The sequence below is a fragment of the Phyllostomus discolor genome, chromosome 10 (genome assembly GCF_004126475.2).
Source record: "Phyllostomus discolor isolate MPI-MPIP mPhyDis1 chromosome 10, mPhyDis1.pri.v3, whole genome shotgun sequence".
Lineage (NCBI taxonomy): Eukaryota > Metazoa > Chordata > Mammalia > Chiroptera > Phyllostomidae > Phyllostomus > Phyllostomus discolor.
In genome coordinates, this window is record NC_040912.2 from 38,588,715 (window position 1) to 38,613,236 (window position 24,522).

The 24,522-nt window shown below is 36.5% G+C and overlaps 1 protein-coding gene across 1 annotated transcript in view; it reads left to right on the top strand.

Moving 5' to 3' along the window:
* The window catches only part of SEMA3E (semaphorin 3E), a 258,176-nt gene that overhangs the window by 159,553 nt on the left and 74,101 nt on the right, over positions 1 to 24,522 (top strand). Inside the window, exons 3-4 of the mRNA XM_028525862.2 lie at positions 10,949 to 11,008; positions 13,418 to 13,537. Coding sequence (XP_028381663.1) covers positions 10,949 to 11,008; positions 13,418 to 13,537 — 180 coding nt within the window. The remainder of the gene's footprint in view (positions 1 to 10,948; positions 11,009 to 13,417; positions 13,538 to 24,522) is intronic.

Below are 24,522 nucleotides of genomic sequence, written 5' to 3' on the forward strand. Positions count from 1 at the left end.
CTGTGTGTACAAGGTTTAAAGAAATCTTGTTCAGTTGTTTGTATTGGGTACTGTCTCTACTGTTTAGTTGTATTTCCAGATAAGCCCTGGATTGAGGTTTGTGTGGTTACTACTCCCTCCTTCACCTTCTTCTGCTGTTATCTGTTAGTGGTTCCTTAGTTGTTGGGTTTCCTCTTCCAGTGGGTATCCTGGTGTTCACCTCCTCCACCTATTCTTTTTTGTCATCAGATGGAGGGGAGGGCAAAATGGTTTAAGACAGCTACCGAGAATTCTATGCTATTTACAGTAGTAGCAAGTAGGGAAGATATAGGAGATCCTTTCACTATGTATAGTGTTAACCGTGGTCTTCCACCCAGCTAGCTGATTTTTAGAAAGGATGGAAAGAAGATAAGACTCTTGTTGGGGGAGGAAGGATTATGCGTTGGATCTATAAAGCAGAGAGGTTGTGGGCGGTCAGATTCTGGGGTAAGGTGACAGTAAAGGGTAGTAAATAGGTGTAGTGTGTGAGAGAATAGAGTTAACCACTACAGTAATAGAGTTCAGGAAACTTTGAAATGGGCTACGATCTGGGGGGGGGGGGGGGTGTTGTGAAGTAATTACACTTGCATGGAACAGCAGTTATTTACAATAATATTATGGCAACATTCATATGGCAGAGTCTATGAAATCTAGGTAATAAGGATATGAAGTACCAAACATTGAGTAGTATGCTTATAGGACACAGGTGAGTTAATGGACAGTAGATTAGTAATATGGTATAGAAAGAGATATCAGGGGAAAGCTGTGAGGTCATACAATAAAACCAGCCTAGCAAAGCAGGCTATACAAAAATAAGAGGGATATAAAAATATTGTTTAAAAAAAAAAAAAAAAAAAAAAGGATGTAGGAACACTGGAAAAATAATAATAATACAAATTTGCAATAACTTGCAGGTTCTTTGTAATAGCAGAGTGACATTTATCTCACTGTCCCAGCTGTTGTGATGCCCCTTCTTTCGGTTCAACTTTGGTCTTTTCACCGTTCCAGGCTTTTGTCTCACTTGTAGGTATTTAGGAAAAAATTTAAAAAAGAAAAAAAAATAGAAAAGGCAGACGAAGGCAGGAAGAAGAGATAAAATTGGAGGACAGGAAGGAGGAAGGAATAAAACAAGAAATCAGGTAAGAGAGGAAAAAGAAATCAAAAGAGAATAAAAACAATAAAACTTAAAAAATTAAAAATTGTTAAAAAAATAGAATCAAATTAAAAAGTCTCTTGATTTCAAAGTGGCCAAACCGGTTTTTCTGCTCTTGCTGGCTGAGGCAGTCTGAAGGTTGACTTGTTTGGCTTTTCTTCCTAGGCCCGTGGGGTTCGCACTGGCTCTGCGGCCCGGCCGCCGCCCGGCGTGACCAGCGCGACCCTCGCTCCCCGCGCTCCGGTGAGCGGGCGCCTGCACGGCCGTCTGCCCCACGCCGGTGCCCCCGCGGGCGGGCGGGCGCGGCCTGTCCGCAGCCTGCGCGCTCACAGCTGGGGAGCAAACAGGCCAGAGCCACTGGTCACTTCAGGAGAATTCCCCAAACAGCGTCTGTGTCCATCCACTCCTTCCTCTTGGGAAATTCCTCCCGATCGAGCCCGCTGCTTTCCAATGGCCCGGTTTCTCTCACCGCCAAAGCTCCAGCCAGAACGGTGACCCTGGGAGTCCGGGTCCGCAGCGCGACTCGGCTCTGGCGTTCACCGCCTCCAAAGCTGCTCGCCACCCGGTGTGCCCGCCAGCACCTGGACTCCTCCCAGAGCCGCCCAGACCTTGCTCGGCTGGGGAGGGAGCCGCCGACCTGGCTCTCTCCCACTAACCCTAGGGCAAACCCAGCCGCGGGCCCCCGGGCCTGGGGCTACAGCCCCGGTACCACACGCCTGTCCCGGGAGCCTACCTTGATGCAGCAATCTGTTGTTTGTTCTTTCGGTTCTGCCACAATCCTTGGTCCTCCGTTCTCAAAAATGCTGAAATATGTTGGTTGCTTGCCTTTCCACTCCAAAGATCGGTCAGGACTCTCTCCCCTGAGCAGAGGAAAGCCAAATCTGCTCCTTCCTACTCCGACGCCATCTTAGATTCCCTAAATACATGTTTTTATTAGAATAATAGAATTAGGAAGAGAATATTAGATGAATTATAATAGTGTCTTGGTCACTTAAATGTATTACATGAAAAGAAACTTACATTAACTGAATGATTATATTATATTATTTTATTTTATTTGCTCAGTCCCTCTATTCCTCTATCCAGCCTAATTTTATTATTTTAAATATAAAGAAAAATCATCTTCCTTTTGACAGTAAAGTTATTGCTTTTTTATTTGTTTGTTCTTGCTCTACTGAATCTCTGTATGTCACAACTACATGTAACAATAAGTTGTTAAATTGTTCATCCTGGTATAATTATGAGATTCAATAGAGAGTCCAGAAAAAATTGCTTTGTAATTTAATTTAATTTGTATTTTATTTTATTTTATCTTCCTCCATAGAGATATGCAAGAATAGAAAATGGCCTTTTAATATGCATTGAGACAATTAAATTATTTTGGAGGAATATTGTAATGAAATGTGTATTTTGCTTTTTGCACCTTTTTGGTGCAAAGTTTTGGAAATATAATTACACCCTGTTGCTTAATTGCCTTTAAAAAGGCAGTGTTCTGCAAAATGTTTTGTGCAGAACAAATATGTTAATTTTATGGGTTTCGTTGATGTTAAACACTGGAGCAGATCCAAAAGACATCCTGACTGCCAAAAAAAGTAAAGAAAATCATTTTCCTTACTATCTTTCCTTACTAACATTTGTACATAATGGCTTTAAAATAACTTTCCATTTCCAATGAGACCTGTCTCATTTTTTTCTCACCTGAGTAAATATTTGAATGCAATCCTGAGCCTATTAAATTTTGTTTTAAACAAACCACACTATCCCTGACCAGATAGCTAAGTTGATTAGAGCATTGCCTTGCTACACCAAGGTTGCCAGTTCAATCCTTGGTCAGAACACATATCAGAATCAACCAATGAATGAGTAAGTCAAAGTCTCTCTCCTTTCTCTCTCTTTCTAAAATCAATCAATACATAAAAATTTAAACAAACTAATACAATAACAAAAACAAAAATTTAGTAAATCTAAAATTACATTGTTCCTTTGGAGAGTTCTAAAATGCTTTGGATCTCATGGTGGTGAGTGTTCCTAGTTTAATCTTCTATCTCTCTGTCATCTACCCAAAGTTATTTGGTTAAGATACTTTTGTCTGCCCTCAGAAATCCTAGCAGTGTTTCAAAGCATAGAGTATTATTACAATCCTATAGAATTTTCTTGCTGATTAAACTGGAAATTACTTTTCTCATTCTTTAACACTGATTATAGCATTTTTATGTCAATGGATCTTATTTCTCAAACTGTACTGTAATCTCTTCTAGTGAATAGACTTTTTAAAGAATGTGATAAGGATATGTTGATTAATACAGGTTAATCAATAGACATCAAATAAGCAGTGACTGCATTTAAGACATCATGTCAGGTGGGCACTGGTAGGGGTACAGAAGTAAGTCACTGCCTTGCCCTCTGTAACTTAGTCTAATAAGAGAGGTAACCTGAAGTACACAAATCATTATAACCTTAGGTGGAGAAAGGGAGAAAAACAATATAGAGAATCAAAAGAGGTAAAAATACTATCTGTGAAAAAACTATCAGGAAAGATTCTGTTGGGAAACACTTTGTAAAATGTGCCTGAAATAATAATTTTGTTATACATAGCACAGCTGTCTTTTGTTAGGTTTGCTGTTAGAAACAACACATTCTGACAATCCTAGAAAAGCCATTTATTTCTTCACCATTATATTACATATTATACTTCCTTTCTGTCCAGAACTATAAAGCATCTGAGATTTTTTTTCTCTCCTTCAAGACAAGTTAGCCTGTCATAATTTCACAGATGCTGGGGGAAGCATGAGACTACTGAATCAGACACAAAGGACTTCATTACTCACATCACAACCTGCAGCAGGAGCTTTTTGTTCCCCCCTCAAGTCCCAGAGGGCGTGAGGCCTACCAGCTTAGGTAGTTGCTACACATACAGTGAATACGTGTTACACCTAATTAACCAACTCAAGCTTAGAAACTCCCAATCTTATAAGGGGACTGCTAGCCAATATGTCCAACCTTTGCCCAGAGAGAGACATTTCTTTAATATCCTGGTCAGGAAACAATCTTCCATCTGCCCTGGGAGGAGATTCTACCTTTATCTTCCAAAGCTGTTTGAAAAGATAGTGTAGAACAAAAGTAGATATGTAGAACGCTGTAGAGAATTATCCTCAAACGGTGTGTCTACATAGTCCTGGAAATAACTATTATGAAGCAGTATTTAGGAAAATATATGACTATATTTTCAGGTTTGTTTTTGTTGGCCTGGATATTATTTCATTATTGAAAACCTGAAGTCAGTGTATTTTTTCCAAAGAATTGATCGTTATCTACTACAATGAAATTGTGGAAATCCAGTGTAAAATATTATTTTCATAATGATGGAAAATAAGGAAGAAATGATAATATTCTAAGAAAAAAAAGAGCTCTGCATTTCATAAGTTGTACATGTTAAGTATACAAAGCATTATTCTGAATTACAGATGAGGTATTCTCTAATTTATTCATAGCAATAAATGAATTAGTCATAAAAACCTTTACAATGATAGATGATCCTAAAATGAATTTGTATTTTCTTTACACACATGTTTTCTAGCATATCCTTTTGAATAATTTATGTATCCATAGTAAAATCATAATTCCAAAACCAAAATGAATCTCAAATTAGAATAGATTTTAAAATTGTCTGAGAAAATCTACCCCTTCATGCAAGATTGTTTTTCTAAAATAATGGGTCAGTAAAGTTTGTAAATTCTACAGCTTGTTCCAGGATCTCTGCTCTATAGTGATTCTCCTCAGGCCAATGCAAGGCTACACCTGAACCTGACACTGTTGTATTTATGTGATATATTTCCTGAATCATCCATAATCCACTGATGGATTCACTGCTACAATTAAGAAAATTGATTCTAGGATTTTATGCATGGGATTTGGCTCTTTAGTTGATTTTCTTTTATATTCCTACTTTCTTTTCTTTGTCTTTTTTTCTGTCACAACATAAATATAAAAGCTCACATGTTTTCACTTAAAACTCTATACACTGCATTAGGAAAGCAAAAGAACACCTTATGCTGAATATTATTAGTAAGAAAGTTGGTGGGTTGGGGGCTACTATACTAATGAGAACATAAAAGTAACATTATGTGCCTGTAATTCAAAGCATAGAGTGTTTCCTCCTATGATAACAAATGTAATCATGTAAGGATTACCATAATAAAATGCTACTGTCCCCACTTTTATAAATTCCCAATATTTTTCATGTACCAGGGACTGAATTTGGCTACACAGTGAGCGAAGTAAATGACAAGCCTTTTCTACTTCTTCAGGTTAGGCAGCATGTAAGTGCCTAACCTGATATTTTATGGGGCACAGTTTTTAAAACACTTTAAATCTTGATCGTATATGAGATTCAAACACATATATCATATTTCAAAAACTAAAATGCCTACGGGGCAGACACTCTGATGAAAATCAGTGTCTGTCCCATTGAAAGACTTCAGAGTTTCAGCTATAAAGGAATGTTGCCACACAGGAATGCAGGCCTGTCGCCTGTCTTCACGTTTTTCTAGAGAAACAAGAAATGTGGATTTGGATGTAAAAGTTCTTATTTTTGAATGCTGGGCACTAATTAAAAATAATCAAATAGTGTGCTCATAAAATAAAAAATACCTTCAATCAGCAACATCTAATATGTAGTTAGATAGCCATAATGTCCTTCTAGGCTGGCAGAGCCCACGATGGAATGGTGGTAGGTTGGAGGGAGGAGATATCAGAAACATAACAGGAGTCTTTTGGGAACAACAGATCACCATGCAAAAAGAGTCTGGAATCTAAATAGAGGCTACCAACAGTAAACTTTGACAGTGGATACTAGGAAGCTATACATGAGCTCTTCTCAATGTAGGCCCTGAGGACTCATAAGCATCCTGAGGAGAAAGGGATAATTTTAGAAATAGTATCTTGAGAGGCCCAGGCTACTCTACTAGGAAATTTCAATTCTTTCACCAAAATGTTGACTTGAGAGTGGAAGGTGACTTCATGCAAAAACAAAACAAAACAAAACAAAACAAAACAAAAAATGGGAACCAAACAAATATTGATGTAGCCTGACTCAAAGCAGCCACATGGGAAGGAGAGGAAAAGAGAACATCTTAGGAGTTCCTTAGGCCAGTGTATGTGGATCCAAGGTACAGGCTTTTGGAGGTAATGAAGAAAAACTATAAGGTGTTCTGCTGAAAACCAACATTCTCAAAATAGGATCATCACCTTACTAGCAGAGCCTATGAAGGTGATACATTAGCATTGAGTAGAAACCCCATAGAACTCTGAGACACACAGAAAGGAGGCTGACTGAAGTGCTTCAGTGTAGTAGGATAGGGTGATTAATCCAGCAGGTAACCCTATTAAATATTATTAACTAAGAGGCTTAAGGTTTTGGGATACTGGAAACATTTGGGAATTTAGTAATTGTTACAGTTACTTAAATGGATCACATCCCTTGGTTTCCACCCATATAACTACTCCATGTTATGGGGTTGGACAGAGAAATATCTAATTTCGTAAAGAAGCTCCAAAATAGTCCTACTTTCTTGATAAAGTTGTGGTAAGGATTAAGTTAAATGTTGAATCTAAAGTGGTTAGCACAAACTTTAGAAAGCTGGCAATTCCAAGTGTCAGTGAAGATTGCTGGTGGAATATAAAACGTTACCATTCTGGAGAGCAATCTGGCACTACATCCAAATTGAATATATGCTTGCTCAAAGACCCAAGGATTCTGCTTCTGGTTATATATACCAGTGACATTCTTATACAGATGTCAAAGGGACATGTGTAGAGATGCACCATGGGTTTTATGTAATAGAGACTTGGTGACCCTCTGGGTGTCCATCCCTGGGAGAGTAGATAAATAAATGTGTAGGGGGATCCATACCTTGAATATTACAAAGCAATTAGAAACAGCAGACTATATGTGTTCAAAGAACTATGTAGAACAATTTCAAAAACCCAGTTTTAATGAAAAAAATGAGAAAGACTTTACATAAATTTGAAAATACCATTTACATAAATTTGAAAATATGCACAAAAAGCAATAATATACATTTTATACAAATATGGAAATAAAAAATAGTGCCCACTAACAGTTTACAATAATGGCTCCCTGCAGTGATGCATGTAAAACATGGAGCAGGAAGGAAGGAAATAAATAAAATAAGAGAAGAACCTTTTAAAGTCAATGATAATAATGAGTCATGAATTGAGTAAATGCAAACCTTTGTATAACTGAGCAAACTGGATTTTGTCCACATGGCACCGTGACACATGACCCAACAATTTGCTTGGAAGGAAACAGGTTTTTATTAACAGGGTTCCAACCTCAGGGGGGTGGAGAGACCTGTTCTCCCATGAAACTCAGCACTTCCTTTGCTCCCTACCAGCCCAAAAGCCAAAACCATGCCCAGAAGTTCCCCATTTCCCTATCTGTTCTTAAGCCAGCTGCGCAAGCAGATCCTCATCCCCTCTAGAATGTGCTCTTGTGGGTTTCAGAGTCTCCATCCTCTCCCACAGCTGTTTCCTTCTGGATCTATTGTACATTGTCCTCAGCCTCCATGTAGTGGTTCAGGGAAACATGTGGCATGTTACACTGGATCATGGTGGAGTCCAGGGAGGCACACATCCCAAGAGAGTGACTTACTGTACGTTCTTCAGAGAAGCAGAAGTCTGTAGCTCAAGAGTCTCAGTTCTGCTCTAAGCACCACCCGTGAATCCTTGCTTGGTTAGGCAGGTTCCCACATAGCTCCATCAGCTCTCTCCTTACACCCTTTCCTCCCGCGTGCATTGCTGCTACCTCACTACAGACCACATGGCATCTTTCTTCTTAACTACCACAGGCTACATGGCAGGAAAAATCCCTCTCTTTCAGATGTCCCTTATTTTAAATGCTCAGACTGGAACTTCCTACCTGACCTCATATCCAGCCCCACCTATGATGTACTACTTTTGGCAGTTCCCCTGTATCTTTTTAGTATCTTTTACCTTCTTTCAGCTTCTATCTTTAGTCAGGGCAAGATTCCCCCTTAACACAGGGCATCCACCTCCCCTAGCTATGTCACGAGTCATTATACTCTCTGAAAGTCACGTATACCTTTTGCCTGGGGTGGCAGCACAGCTATTAACTTGCCACTAGTATGTAAACTATTTTAAACATTGTATTGTCCACTAACCCCTTCTCTCAATCCTGGTTTATGCTCTGCTATTTTGGGGGACCTCTGCTCTGTACCCCATTACATTTGCACATGATTGTATCATGTGAAAGAAAGAAAAAGTAAAATAAAGCTCTTACCACATTGTCTGATATATAGTATATGTCTTAATTCTATCATAAGCAAAAAGAGGAACAGAAGCAGTCTAATAAAAGAGAAGAAAAAAAAATTCTTTCATAAAGATTATACTTCACAGTCAGAAATTTGTGGCAATAACAAGTATTGAATGATTTCTGCTTGTGACCCCAGCAAAGTGCTAGATATAATTGGAGGTAAAACAGAAATACTTATTGTATTCTTCCTCTTCAAGGAAGAAACCAATAAACTTGAAATATAGTGGAAAATATCTGAAATCCAGTGAGAAATTGGTAGAGTTAATGTTTTAAAAAATAAAACCTTCATTACGTTGAATAGCCTCAGCAATCTTGAGAAAGAACAAAGTAGGAGGGATCACAATACCTCATATCAAACTATACTACAAGGTCACTGTAATAAAAACAGTCTGGTGCTGGCATAAGAATAGACACATAGATCAATGGAACAGAATAGAGAGCCTAGAAAGAAGTCCATGTCTCTGGTCAGTTAATATTTGACAAAGGGGGCAGGAGTATACAATGGAGTAAAGACAGTCTCTTCAATAAATGGTGCTGGGATATCTGGAATGGTCCATGCAAAAAAGAAAGAAAGAAAGAAAGAAAGAAAGAAAGAAAGAAAGAAAGAAAGAAAGAAAGAAAGAAAGAAAGAAGGAAAGAAGGAAAGAAGGAAAGAAGGAAAGAAGGAAAGAAGGAAAGAAAGAAAGAAACTAGACCACCACCTTACATCATACACCAGAATAAACTCATAATGGATAAAAGACTTACACATAAGCCAAGACACCATAAAAGTCTGAGGGGAAAGCATAGGCAGTAAAATTTCACATATCCCACCCAGCAATATTTTCGCTTATACATCCCCTAGGACAAGGGAAGTAAAGGATAGAATAAACAAATGGGACTACATCAAATTAAAAAGTTTCTGCACAGCTAAAGAAAACATTAGCAAAATGAAAAGGGAACAAATCATATGGGAAAACACATTTGCCAACAATACCTCAGACAAGGGTTTGATCTCCAAAATGTGTAAAGAACTCATAGGACTCCATGCCAGGAAGAAACAATCCAATTAAAAAATGGGCAAAGGACCTGAGTAGACACTTCCCCCAGAAGGACATACAGAGGACCAAAGACATATGAAAGGATGCTTAACATCACTAGCCATCAGAGAGATGCAAATCAAAACCACCATGAGATACCACTTCACACTGGTCAGAATGGCCATCATTAACAAATGAACAAGCACCAAGGGCTGGCGAGGACATGGAGAAAAGTGCACTGTTGATGGGAATACAGACTGGTGCAGCCACTGTGGAAAACAGTATGGAATTTCATCAAAAAACTAAAAATGGAACTGCCTTTTGACACAGCAAGTCCACTGCTGGGATTATATACTAAGAATCCTGAAGCACCAATCCAAAAAACCTACGAACCCGTATGTTCGTGGCAGCATCATTCACAATAGGCAAGTGCTAGAGACAGCCTAAGTGTTCATCAATAAATGAGTGGATCAAAAAACTGTGGTATATTTACATAATGGAATACTATGCAACGGAAAGAAAGTAGGAGCTCCTACCCTTTGCAACAGCATGGATGGAACTGGAGAGTATTATGCTAAGTGAAATAAGCCAGGCAGTGAAAGAAAAATACCATGTGATCTTAGCTATTATAGGAACCTAATGAATAAAACAAACAAAGTAGCAAAATAAAACCACAGACATGGAAACAAGGGAAAAACTGACAGGGACCAGAGGGGAGGTGGGAGGGAGATAAATGAGGAAAGAAGGGGAAGGATGCAGTTAAAGAACAGGTGTAAATGACCCATGGACATGGACAGCAGGTTGGGAATTGACTGTGGGAGTGAGGGGGTGGGTGGGGCAGGGGAAAGCAACACAGGAAAATTGGGACAACTGTAACAGAACAACAATTTTTTAAAAAGTAAAACCTTTATGTGGTGTATTATTAGCTGAAACATTATAAATAAGCACTTAGAGTCATTAATCCCTAAATCTGTTCATGCAGCAAATATTACTGAGTCCAGCACACATCAAGGTCTGTGCTAAGTGGTAAAAATACAAAGGGAGCTCAAGTCGGTGCCCAACTTAAAGGGACAGACAGGTTCAGGAGACAGCCTGGACTGCAGAGGTTTTGTAAAGTGGGTAAAGTACAGAACAGGGTTGGTTAAAAGTGTGTGGCCTCTGAACGGCTGAGACATGAGTTCAAGCTTCAAAAACATTTTTTTAAATAAGGTTTAGCAAGAAGTGAAAACTCAGATAGTTGTCTTAATTATGCAAATAATGATGTAAAGAAGATGGTCTTGCTTTATCCTTTCAGAAAATAGAACAAGTGAACATGTATTGAATTGCAGAAAGAAATGAAATGGTGTTTCAGTGTGGTTTATTTTTATATGCAGTTGCATAATAGTCTATTATCTTTTGTTTCAGATATACTGGCCCAGTACCTCACTAAAAATAGAAGAATGCATAATGAAAGGAAAAGATGCAGTAAGTAGTATTCATTGTAAATTAAGCAAATCATCAAATAGATCTCTCGTCAATCACAAAAGACTGAATCCCTAACTTAATTTGCTTTAAAAATCACATATGAGGTTTATGTCAGGAATAAAAATATATATTCCTTATAATAATGTTTATGTTCTACAATTTGGGAAAAATAATTGTGGGTAATTTTTTAATTTGAGGAAAACCTAAGCATACTGAGATTTTATTTCACTTTGTTTAGTAAATTTGAAATATGCAGAAATAAAAGGAGAAAGCAGAAAAACAATTTGAAAGAAGGCAAAAGCAGTAAACATGCCTCATGTATTCCCCAAATATTAGAGGGCCTTTCCTACTTTGAGATGTGGCATTCTGTTTCCCCATGGCTCCTCTGCACTGTGCCGAGGGGAAAGGTTGTCAGTAGCATTGTCCCTGTAAGAGTTGCCAGCACATCAAACAGGAGTAAAGGAGGGACCTTCACCTGCTGACCAATGACGCCATTACACATCTTTGGAGAAAATCATACATATCTCCTTTGAAAGTAAACTTACCCTGTTTTTCAAGGAGAAAACAAAACACCTTGTAAAAAACTAATACACATTATACCAGCTCAATTTTCTGTAGCAATTGGGTCTCAGCCAAGTAATGAGTCAAGATATTCTTGCTGGCTTAATCCTCAGCGTGATGCTGACTAATTGAACACACTGTAAGACTATGTCCATACAAGCCTAGCTGAGCCCAAATGTGATCGAATTGGTTCATTCAAGATGTCAGTATTTCACCTGGCTGGCATAGCTCAGTGGATTGAGCAAGGGCTGCAAACCAGTGTCGCAGGTTCGATTCCCAGTCAGGGTACATGCCAGGGTTGCAGGCCATGACCCCCAGCAACCGCACATTGATGTTTCTCTCTCTCTCTCTCTTTCTCCCTCCCTTCCCTCTCTAAAAATAAATAAATAAAATCTTTTAAAAAAAGATGTCAATATTTCAAGAGATGAAAAGCAGGTGTTTATAGCAATATGAGAGAACAAATGAACATGTATTGTAAAGTGGGTAAAGTACAGAGCAGGGTTGGTTAAAAGTGTGTGGCCAAAGAACATTGTCCCCATGCCTGGGAGAAATGGATTATTTCAACTATATGGGTCACCCATAGAATAAAATGCTACATGAGTGGGAAATCAAAGAAATAATTTTGTGCCCTGGATAATCAGTTTAGTAGTCCTATAACCTGAATAATTTATGGTGACATGGTTCTGCTGTTTTTTTATCCTAATGCTGTTATATTAGAGACTTTAACGTCACATTCTGTCCTTCTGAAATATTACATTTACTGATTATTACATTATGGTATGTATTAATATCAAAATAATATTTAACATTAAAAGAGTTGAGCATGTCTCTCATAATTTGTTTTAAATGAAGTGCAATACCTAATTTGCCAACAAGGTGTTTGCAAGAATAAATTTTAGCCAAATTGGTTTGAAGGAATTTTAAACTTTTTTTCATTTAGCATACTGATCATACAACTTGCCTAGTGACTGATATATTAAAACTTTGTAAAGCATGTAATATATATTAGGTACTGTGTTTAACTGGGGAATACAAATATGTGTAAACGAGTTCCTGGGTTAAATGTGGCCTGCCATAAATAAAGTTCCAGCACAGTCATGCACATTCCTTTGTGTATTGTCTATTGCTCCTTTCACGCTATAGCTGCAGAGGTAGGTAGTCACAACCACAGTGTAAGTAGTAGAGACCATACCACCCATTAAGCTAAATACATATACTACATGGTCCTTCATGGAAAAAGTTTGCTGATCCGTGGACCGTGATCTTATGTAATTGCTATAACATCTTACTTTTATTGGCTAACTTTCTATCTATTTACATGAAAATTCTCTGTGAATGTGTTTTGTGTGAATTTACATTTGAAGATTTGACTTACTTTCCGAAACATTAAAACTCTGTAAAGCTCTACAGTCTGCATGTGTTTTCTTTTGAGTAAAGAGGCTTTTCCTAATTATTGGTCTTCTGACTTTATGCTGATTCATTGTTTATATATACTTTTAAAAAATAACAGCATTGGGAATAACTTAATTACTTAGTAGAACATATTGCCATGTAAATCTTTATGCTTGAATAAATTTCTCAACAGCACTTCTATATTTCTCAGTTGTATACTGGAATTCTTGAAAATGTTTTACTTGCATTATTAAATGTAATTCCTACATGGCCACTAACAAGAATGTGTACCCATCACCCAGGTCCCTTCTTCCACTGGTCCTTGTACTCTTTTCACCTGTCTCTCTGGCCACAGGAGACTTAAACATGAGGTTTCTGGGGTTAAGAAACACAAAAATAAAAAAAAAAAAAGGGCTGAACATTCTACCAACCAATGTCTTCTTTTTTCTGCTTTAGAGTGAATGTGCCAATTTTGTCCGGGTTTTACATCACTATAATAGGACACATCTTCTCGCCTGTGGCACTGGAGCTTTCGACCCACTTTGTGCCTTCATCAGAGTCGGGTACCATTTGGAGGTAAGACTATTTCACTCCCTCCTGTCAATAAAAACAATGACTAAAAGAGCTTTGTTTTTAAAGTTAGGTCGTGGCATTTCCTTTGAAGGGAAAGAAAAACAGCATTTGTGAAATACTGATTCAGTTTGCTTACGTCAGAAAAATGTTCCCTCAGGGCCTTTAAAATCTTTGTGAGCTGTAAAATTTGTGAACCAGTTCTTTATGTATTTGTTCAGTGAACAATTTTATTTGCTTAATTTGTCCACTTAAAAATATTTCTTAATATGAAACTGTGTTCTGTATCATGTTATTAAATGAATTTTATTAATATAACCACCAAGATGGAATGAATATATACATGAATTTATATATGCATGTATATATAAATAAATTTATTTGAATAAAATTCCTATATTTAGTATTTTATAAAGGACACATAATTACTACTTAGTTAAGTGAGATAAGAAGGTGGATTTGAATATGGGGAGAGATTGCAAACTTACAAGCTAAGTGTGAATGGGTGAGAACTACACAGCTCTTTCCCCCAGACTCTATCACTAGGTGATACATTATAATGAGAATGAGTTGCAAGTGAATTCTGCCACAGACATAATGTTTACCAAAAAGGAGGTTTACGGATCAGTCATAAAACCTATTTCAACAAATTGATAAACTCTCATTTATTTGAGGCACATTTTCAAGCACCTCCTATCCCAGTTTTACTCTGAAGCATATTAAACAATATTCTGGTGTCAGAATCTGTTTGCTACCTTTCCTTTAGGCAGAACTCTGCCTTAAGATGGGACACAGGTAAAACAGAACTCTACATATTCTCTAGTTCAGCAGCTAGACTCTCTCATTCTTAAATCCCAATTATGAGAGGGCATCTATGACTATGAAATATTTTCAGCCAGCCCATATAAAGAACAACATACTTCTCTAATGAAAAATTATGTATGATATTCCTTATACTAGTTAACATTCAGGTGCACATGTAGTTAACAATATCTGAAGTATTTAAACTGCCTCTGCAAAGAGCCCTGATTGAGGTACTTTATCTGTTAAGTATCCTTATAGGCTGGGTTTTGATTAGCATATTTTTTAAAAGATTTTTTTCATTTATTTCTACAGAGAAGGGAGGGAGGAAGAAAAAGAAGGAGAGAAACATAGATGTGCAAGAGATGTATCAATTAGTTGTCTCTCTCATGCCCCCAGTTTGGGACCTAGCACCTGGTCTGCAACCCAGGCATGTGCCCTGATGGGGAACGGAACTGATAACCTTTGGGTTCTCAAGCCAGCACTCAGTCCACTGAGCCACACCAGCCAGGGCTTATTAGCATATTTTAAATGTTAACTAACTACCCCTAGTAGACTAAAGTTAGTAAGTAGCACATGCAAACACATCACAGTGTATTTACTGAATTATTTTAAAGAAAAAATACAGCTGCTATAATAGGAGAACTTTCGATGGAGATGTACAAGAAAAGTAGGTCCAGTACAAAGTCAGGATGTTTACATATATACAATGTTATAATATATACATCTGTGGTGCAGATCAACTGGAGACAAATCTCAGTTTTCATTTATCCGAAAATCCCTTTTTTCATCTTTATTTTTGAAGGATATTTTCTCTGTATATAAAATTCTGGCTTGACAGTTTTCTTTTTCTTTAAGCATCTCAAAAATGCTTATGGTCTTATAATCTCTCTCTGATGTAAATTCAGATTCATATATACATATCACAAAGGAGAAGAAAGAGGGAATGAGGAAGGAATATTATTTGAAATAATAGCCAATTATATATATTTGATAGACTTAAACATTTGGGCATTGTCGCACAGATCATCAAGATTCTGTCCATTTTTATTCAGTCTTTTTCTTCTGCTTTTCAAGTTGGATAAATTCTATTGATTTATTTTCAAGTTTATTAATCCTTTCTTCTTACATCTCTGATAGGCTTTTAAACCTACCCCATTAATGGTTCATACAGATATTGTACTTTTCAGTTCTACAACATTTACTTTATATAATTTCTTTTTCCATACTGAACACTCCCCCTAGTTTTTATTCATAATGAAAATATTTTCCTTTAAGCCCTTGAAGATATTTTTAACACCTGTTTTTTTTTAAATGATGGGTTTTAATTTTATCATGTGGGTCAACCTAAAGTAATTTTCTTTGACTGCTTTTTTTCTCTATGAATCATATTTTCTTGATTCTTTACATGGCCAGTAATTTTTATTGTGTACTGAACATCACAGATCATATGCTGTCGTTCAGAATCCTGATTCTATTACCTTTGAAGAGGTTGATTTTTATTCTCTCAGGCAGTTTACTCAGCTGGACTCAAACTCTGAGCTCTCTTGCAATGGTCAGCAGCCACAAATCTCTCTCAACTCTCCAGCCACTTCTTTTCATGGTCTGCTTGTACATATGAGTCATGTGTCAGTCAAGGATTTGGGAGAGAATCTATGCACAGATTCCAGGGTGCCTCCCTCAGTTTCTAGATATGTCTTCTCACTTTTTAGCTGATCTGGTACTTTACATTTCTGTTCTATGACACTTCAAGCTAGAAAGTCTCTAGCTTTCTGTTTCATTGTAGCCTTTCCCATAACATGGGAAACCACATGGTGGTTTCCTTAAGTTAAAAACTGTTCAGTATTTGTCAGCTTTTAAATAATCTCCAGTGCCTTCAAATAATTGTTTTTATATAATTTTACATCATTTATCATCATTATCTGTGGGACTGTTACTTCAATACAAGCTGCATTGTCATTAAATGAAGTGGAACTCCATGTAATTTACCCTCATACATGTGACATTGAGTATTTTTCTCATGTAATTGTCTAAGTATTAAATATGATTGAAAACATATTTTGAAAAACAATTCTGAATATGACATAAGAGGAACTTGTGGACATGGCAATCAAAGCAGTGAAATTTATTCCCCAGACCCCATTTGGAGACTTGATAAAATTTTATCTGAGAGAATGAAAAATTACAAATTATTATAAGCAAGCCAATACTTTGATTAAAAAATGTAGGGGCAGGCACACGTGGGACAGGTTTGCAGACATTAGTCTCATTGGTTCAGGAACAGCAGGGTGTAAAGCCAGGACAAATTAATTGGTGGAGGATTTTATTGTTAAACAGTGGCATTTGGTAGTTATTTTATAAATAACATGAAAACTATGAAGGAGTTTGAGCAGAGTATTTGATTAACGTGACATTAGTAATATTTTGGACCGAGTCAAGCAGAGAGACATGAAAGACAGAGAGAAATTAAAGGATCACGAGGATATTTAATAGTGCTGCCCCAACAGCAAAGGACAGGAAGTGTGGAACTGATATGGGCAGCTGCTCAGCAGGGGAGTTTATGAATCTTAATATTTTATTGGATGTTGCTGATGAAAGGATATTTTAAAATTCTATTTTATTTCTTGATTGTGAAGATAAAGAAACGTCTTTAACAGAATGTGGGAGCTAAGGAGGCAGAGTTGGTTTTTGTGAGAACATAAAAAGTGTTCAGTATTTCTCAGTTGTAATTTTCCCCACCTCATTTTTTTTATTGTATTTTCCATTACCATTCAGTCCCCTTCCCTTATATCAGTTGTAATTCTTTAACTTCCACGTATAGTTATTCTAACTGATCCTGAAGCTAGGAGAGTGTGGTCTCAGAATAGACTAAATATCACAATAGACTGAATTATTGAACCCTAGGGAGTTAATGGTCCCTGAAGGAGCCTGAATGGTCTCCTCTATCCCTGTCTTATTTTTTTTCTTTCCCTTGCTTTTTCTTTCTATCTTTTCCCCTTTCACTTTATCAAATGAAATTGGAAATTGCTATTAGTTAGATGACAGTAGAATGTCTAGGGAATGTAAGTGTAAACAGACTGAGCAGACAGAGTAGTATAAGGCAAAACAGGTTATTGCAAATTCAGAATCATTGTCAGAAGAAAAAAACATTTAACAATGATATACATCATTAATGCTACAGGGAGGGCAGTTTTGGTAAAGGAAAGAGTAATTACAATGTAGGAGATTAAGAAATGACTGGAAAATGATAGAATAATGGTAGTAAATTACCTATATAATCCAGAAACAGAATTACTAAAGAAAAGAAATATTGGGGAGGACATAAAAATGTATAGGGGTGTTGAAAGGAGGTTTTCTTCACCTAGTAGATACAGAAACTTAAGTTATTTATTGAAACAAGAGGATATGACCATTTACCTTCTTGGAGTTAAGGAGGGGGCGGGTAGGGAGCAGTTTTGTCAGTGAGGGGATGGGTATTCAATGGAGAGATGTCATTAAAAGTTGGGTTTAAAGGGCTGTTTTTCAGGAGAGAGACCTGAACTAGAAATAGATTTCAGAATAGTGTGTGTGTGTGTGTGTGTGTGTGAGAGAGAGAGAGAGAGAGACAGAGAGAGACAGAGACAGAGAGAAGGGGCTGAGATCGTTAGGTATGATATTATTGCTTAGGAAGAGAATTTGAGTGAAAAGGGAAAGCAGCTGAATATGGAATGCAGAAACACCAATAACTAATGTTTGAAAGGCTGATAGAGGAAGAAAACCTTGCAAAGGAGATGAATAAGGAGTGATGAGCACAGAAATGAGGGAGTGGTTACTTATGATAGACATCTCAAAGAGGCAAAGTGGCACTGGACCTAGAAAGTCTTTGGAGACACTTATGAGAGTGGTTTCAGTAAAAGAAATGCAAACCATGGTCTTCTGGCATAAAAGATTTCTTTTATGATCACATAAAAGATCACTTTTACCTCTTTCTTCATTTCATTATTTTTAATTTTTTATTGAAGTATAATATAAATAGTCAGTGTGTGACTATCTTTCTAGATCATTTCCACATATGGAATACCCCTGGGCAACAAGCACCCAGATTGAATTATTTCTTTTATTTCTATTTTTATTTGTATTTTTACTTTTGTTTCCCATAGAGGGCATAAACTCAGGATTTTTTGCCCACATGCCCTTCTAGTTTAATCTTTATTTTCAAAAGGTTTTTTTTCATTTCTTTGAAATGCTTATTTCAAAGAAGTTGCTGATTTCCATCACCTCATTTTTGAGTTTTTCAAAATTAGATTTATTTTCTTTTATTTATCATTCTCTTTAGTTTTGCTTCCTTTGAAGTACTACATTATGATTGGTTCTCACCCATTCTGTGCCATGTCTTTCAAGAAATTTCATTGTTCTTTTTTTTATAATAACATTGTACAGGATTCAACTGGGATGATATTTTATTGCTCTTTTTATATCAAATTGGTTTTCCTAAACTTTTAGATCAAAGTAGACATCTAGCTTTATATTCTAAAACCCAGCATTTTGCCTTGTTTTGGGAAGTATTTAATATAGAAATTATACACACATGTATGTACATGTATATGCTTTTTATAGTTATGTACATATATACTATCTTTTTCTGACTATGATATCTTTCTCTTTTATCTGATGTTACATTTTCCTTGAACTTCTTTATCCCTTTCTTGAAACAGTTGCATTCTTCTCTTTCAGTTTTTTCTTGGAAGGGAGGTGAGCATGTTAATTTTGAGGGTTCACAGGGCTTCATCCCTCCCACAGACCCCTTGTCATCACCCACAGATTAAATCAGCAAAAATCTCTCCCAGGTTCAGCTGTCATTCTAAAGTGACACTACACTATCATTGAGTACTAATTGGTAATTTGATAGTTCCTTTTTTCCTCAGGTTTCACAAAACATGGTTCTTTCTCTCTGTTTTTCCCCCCAGAAGATATTATACTCTGTGTGGCTTATAGCGTGCAGTACTTTTCCCACACTTGCTACTTGGGGACTCATGGAGATTCTTAATAGCTAGTTTTGCTGTAGGCATTATCAATGAGCTTCCAGTCATGCATTTCTGGTTGATTCATATGTTTTTCTGGGAGAATTTTTAGAGAATAGAATGTATGTCTCTGTTACTATCCTCTCAGACATCTTAAGAGTACCTTTTAAATAGTAAAAATGCTATACAAATGTAAAGTACTGCTTACAATACTACAAGTTTATGTCTACCTCTAATTTACTCACCTATCAAAGAACATGGAAATTATGTGTTGAATGCAGAAATCTGGATAAAAAAAAACAGTTTCAGGTATAAAATATATATTTCTAGGGAATTGGCAAAGGCCTTGAACTCTTACAAAATTAACATGACTTTGATTATTTAACAGTCCAAGTTTCACTTAGAACACACTGACTTTAGCACAATGATATTGGCATGCCACTATTTGTATTAGTTTTCTATGTTTCGAAACAAATGACCAAGAACAACACATGTCTATTATTTCATGGCTTCTGTGGGGCAGGAGTCCAGGCACTGCTTAGCTGACCCCCAGCTCCAGACCTCTCCAGGTACACTGTGATATCTCTGTCATCTTTCTGGACCTCAGAGTCATATTCTAAATTCTTGTGGTTGTTGAGAGAATTTAGGTGCTGGCAGTTGTAGGATTCAAGTTCCTATTTTCTTAATGGATGTCACCCAGGGGCTGCTCTGGCTCCTTGAGGCGACCTGCAGTTTCTTGCCACATGGTTCCATCGCAGCATGACAATAGATTTCTTCAAGGTCAGCAGGAGAATCTGCCTGCCCAGTTTACTGTGAGGGAGTCATTTAACATAATTTAATCAAAAGAATTACTATACTGGAACCATATAAATTGCTAAAATCTAGACAGTGGTTTCTCACCTGATTGTAGGTTCTGTCCATACCCAAAGGGTGGAGATTATACAGGACATTTTCATGTGCCGGAGGAATCCAGAGTGTGATTAGCATTCTGCCTACCGCGCTATCCTTCACATGTATTAGGCATGAAAGGGAGATTGTGTTAGTGCAAGTGTTTTAACAGGATGTTTCTGGGGCATGTAAGGCTAAGCACAAAGTAAAGGGTAAGAAATGAAGTCATCCTTTTCTAAGTTTGTCCATGGCTCTTCTCTTAAAAGAATCCTGAAGACATGAAGTCATTCTTTTCTAAATTTGTCCATGGCTCTTCTCTTAAAAGAGTCCTGCATTCTTTCTTGCAAGGACCATAAAAATTAAGGTATGTTTGGGCCGTCTCCAGAATTAGTCTACCCAAACATGGGAGAATATGATTGTCCTGTGGGCATAAGCTTTTAACTATAAATTATTGCCATGTTTCATTAGTGTAGGGTACATGTTCTCAGTGTATCTTAATTTATGCTGAATAAATTACTCATGCAAATATATTTGGCACCAAAGAAAAGCAATAATTCACTTTTTTGATTTTCAGTAATGATTTTGACACAAGTTTCTTTTAGTGCAGAAAGCAGCAATTTAGCTATTTAAGTTGGAAGATTATAAGCTTTAAAATCATAAGAATAAATATATCAATCCAGTATAAAGTCTCTTAGAGAATATGTTGGAAGCTGTATTCAAATAATGTTCTTACCAAGTTAGTTCATGCACTAGAAATGATGTGTTTTCTAGTTGTCTGCAGTTGTTTGTAGCCACTGAATATTTTGCAGTGTGCTCTAAGAGATGACTGTTTAGAAATATGGTTTTTAGAGTCATATGTTTTATATATTATTTCATGTAAAAATAATTTTATGTTTAATAAATACTAAAAATACCTTTTTAGGCAATAATAATTTAGTATACAAAATAGAAATATGCATGTTATAAATACATGAATTTTTATCAGATGTATTTTTTGCACAGATAATTAATATTTGTTTCTTTGTAGACTAAACTTTACTTTCTACTTAGAGTACAGAGTAAAAATGTCATGGGGATAGTCCATAAAACTAATGACAATTTCTAGATGCTCAAACAGCAGCTCATCAGGGCTTTATGACTGATACTTGTGTTCTGTTTCACACAACTGAGATCAATGTGCCATTCATTTAATATTCTGTGTTTTCCACAAAGAAATATTCATATCTTGATACTTTGTTTGTCAACTTTTGCCGCACCCTACTTCTAAACCCACAAAATTCCAAAGATTTCCAAATTTGTTATTTCAATAGGTTTCTGTCAGGTCCCTGTTTATTTCTGTTTGTTTAGCTACAGTTATCTTAAGAGGTAAAGAATGTTAAAGTTAATAATCTTTACACAGTTTAAAAAAAACTAGTGTGGCTGTTATCAATTTCAATAGAATAAATATATGAAAATTTACACTGAGTACTTAGTAATAGTTATACTCTCAGATAATATTTATATATTACAAATGGTTTTTTTACAAAAATGTTCAGATTATAACTTGCACCAAGACAGTTTTGCGAAAGTATCGGTCACCTGTTTTGAAGGGTAACAAAACCCTGTATTTTTCTGATCCATTTGTGTAAAAATAATATATAGAAATGTTTTATATTTTTGAAATTGTAAAACATTTGGCAATTTTTGTATTCTCATTTCAAATAAATCATTAAGAGGTAAAATGTATAACCCTATGAAGTCAGGTTTATGTTTGATTTGGCTTCAGCCTGCGAGGTTTTCAGTCTGCAGATCAGGTGTTGTATATGTATTTTTGACTGAAAACGTAATGGAAATTATTAGCAATGAAAATAGAAATTACCCTGATGACATTTGTTTTGAAGCAGGGAAGGTGGAAATATTTTATACATTTAAATAAATATTGAAAGTTAAATATGAAAGAGGAACTTATTTAAACTAACATAGTAACGATCAGAAAAAGATAATATATCAGCAGTTCTTTAAAAATAACAAAAACTTGAGTAGATAAAGAAGACTTAGAAAACTTTAATTGGACCAATGTTTTTAAAGAAATGATGTCTTGTCTATTGGGCACTCAGCCATTCACCACACTGTTTTTTTATGCATTCTTGACCACAAATCAAAAGGCTTTTTTCAGTGCAGGTGATAGAAAAGGCAGCCTTAAAAGGTGAGCATGGCACTCTCTCCAGTATATTGCAGTCTGTCATTTTTGTGGTTTTTAAAATCCCTAAAGTTTTTCAAAAATGCCTCAGAATGAAGGGGTTGTTCCTTCAAGTTGTTCTCTCCTGTCAGTCATAAGAGTGGAAGCTGATGACATGATCTGGTGGGAAGGAAAACAGCATTCTTTGTGCTGGTTTTTGTCTCACCGTGGTCATATGGAAACTCTCGGAAAGGCAGAATGTTTGCCACACGTCACGCACAGCTCTCCTTTCCCCTCTCCGTGTGTGTGCGCGAGGCAGGGAGTGAAAAGCCTTGCTGTCCAGTACCAGGTGTCTGTGAGCAAAGAGAAGGTGAAGAGAGAAACCAGGTGATACTGCATTGCTGAGCAACTTCCCTGTTGGCCCTGGGGACTGAGGGGCCTGGAGCGGCTTATGTTGGGCCAGAATTGTTACTAAAGCAGCAAGTCAGAACCTTAGGGAGCAGTGAGCTGTGCTGTGAGGGCTCGTTTTCTACTTAAAAATATGAACACATGGAAGGATTCAAAAAATGAAACATGAAAGTGCTCCACTACAAACTTTTGCCCTCTTCTTCCAGAGCACTTTTTGTGAATAGTTTGATATTTATGTTTTGAAATGTCTGTGCATGTTTGTATAATAAAAATATTCATATTCTACCTGAAGGCTTTACTTTGTTTATTTTTACTCAAAAACAAAACTTCATGGGCATTATTATATATCTGTTAGGGCATTGTAATTCTCTCATTCATTTAAATGGCTGCACAGTATTCTTTAGTAAGAATAAACCATAATGTGATTTATTTGTAACTGTTTATCTTGAGGCTACAGTGAAGCAGACAGAGAATGAATCTGATGCTTGAGTGGTTGGGCATCTAAAGGGCACATGAGATGCTCGTGGGTGTAGACCAGTAAGCAGTCATGTCTCCAGTTCAATTAGACATTATAAACTAGAGCCATATGCCCAATTCAGCTCACAGATGTGCTCTGTTTGTCTCAAATAGTATTTCTTGTTTGTTTATTTAATAGAGCTTGCATTTGAAAACTGGCTGGTTTCACATAGTAGATTGTGATTTTCACCAGACTGACATGAAAAGAATCAGTTGGTGCTAAGTAGCTGCTGCCCCACTCCTCAATAGGAGCTCGTGATGAACAGTATCCACAGTCCCCACCTCTCACACAATGAATGCTTATACCCAGCCTCTTCTCCAGTCTGCTGTCTCTGCCTGGCCCTGACCAGGCATTTGCATTTGTTCCTCAAGGACTACAGGGTAATGAACTTCCTCAAAACCCTTAAGTGCTTAGAATCTTGTAGTTAAGTAGTAATTGTGGAATCATTGAGTCTGTGAGTGAATTAATGCATGAATGGGTTTTGTTACATTGATATTTGACGTAGAACTCTATTTAAGATTCTAACAAACCCAAAGTAAGAAATTGGTTAAAATGGTTATAAGGTAGAATTTATAAGTACCCTCCCACACACATTTTTTCTTTTATTCATGTAAATTTTGCCAACTCTTGAACGTGTTTTGTGATAACATAATAATAGATCATTTGTTTTTAATTTTCTGGTCAATAGAACATAAAGTAAGCAGCATAGCATAAACAGCAGAAATAGACTTTACATGTACTTTTTTGGCAACTTATAAAATTCATACAAAAAGTTGTGCAGATCAAAAATATATCTATGATTCATTTTTAGAAATTGAACCCATCTATGTAACCGGGATACAGATCAGGAAATAAAAAACATCATCAGAACCCTAAAATCTCTGTTTTCCCCCTCTAAAGTCACCATCTCCCCTATATAATGGCTTTTCTGACTTCTATTGCCATAAATTAGTTTTTCCTCTTTAAAAATTTTATGTAAATGAAATCACACAACACATATTTTGTGCATGTGTTTCAAGCTTCTTTTGCTTAATAATATGGTAAGAAAAATCTAGGTTGTGTGTAGTTGTAGTTCATGTATTCTCATTGCTGTGTAGTATTTCTTTGTATGCATATGTCAGTATATTTACACAGTCTTTTGCTGATCACTTGGGTTGTTACAGCATTTGTGCTATTATTGTACTGGAATGAACATTCTTGTGCATGTCTTTTTGTTAGC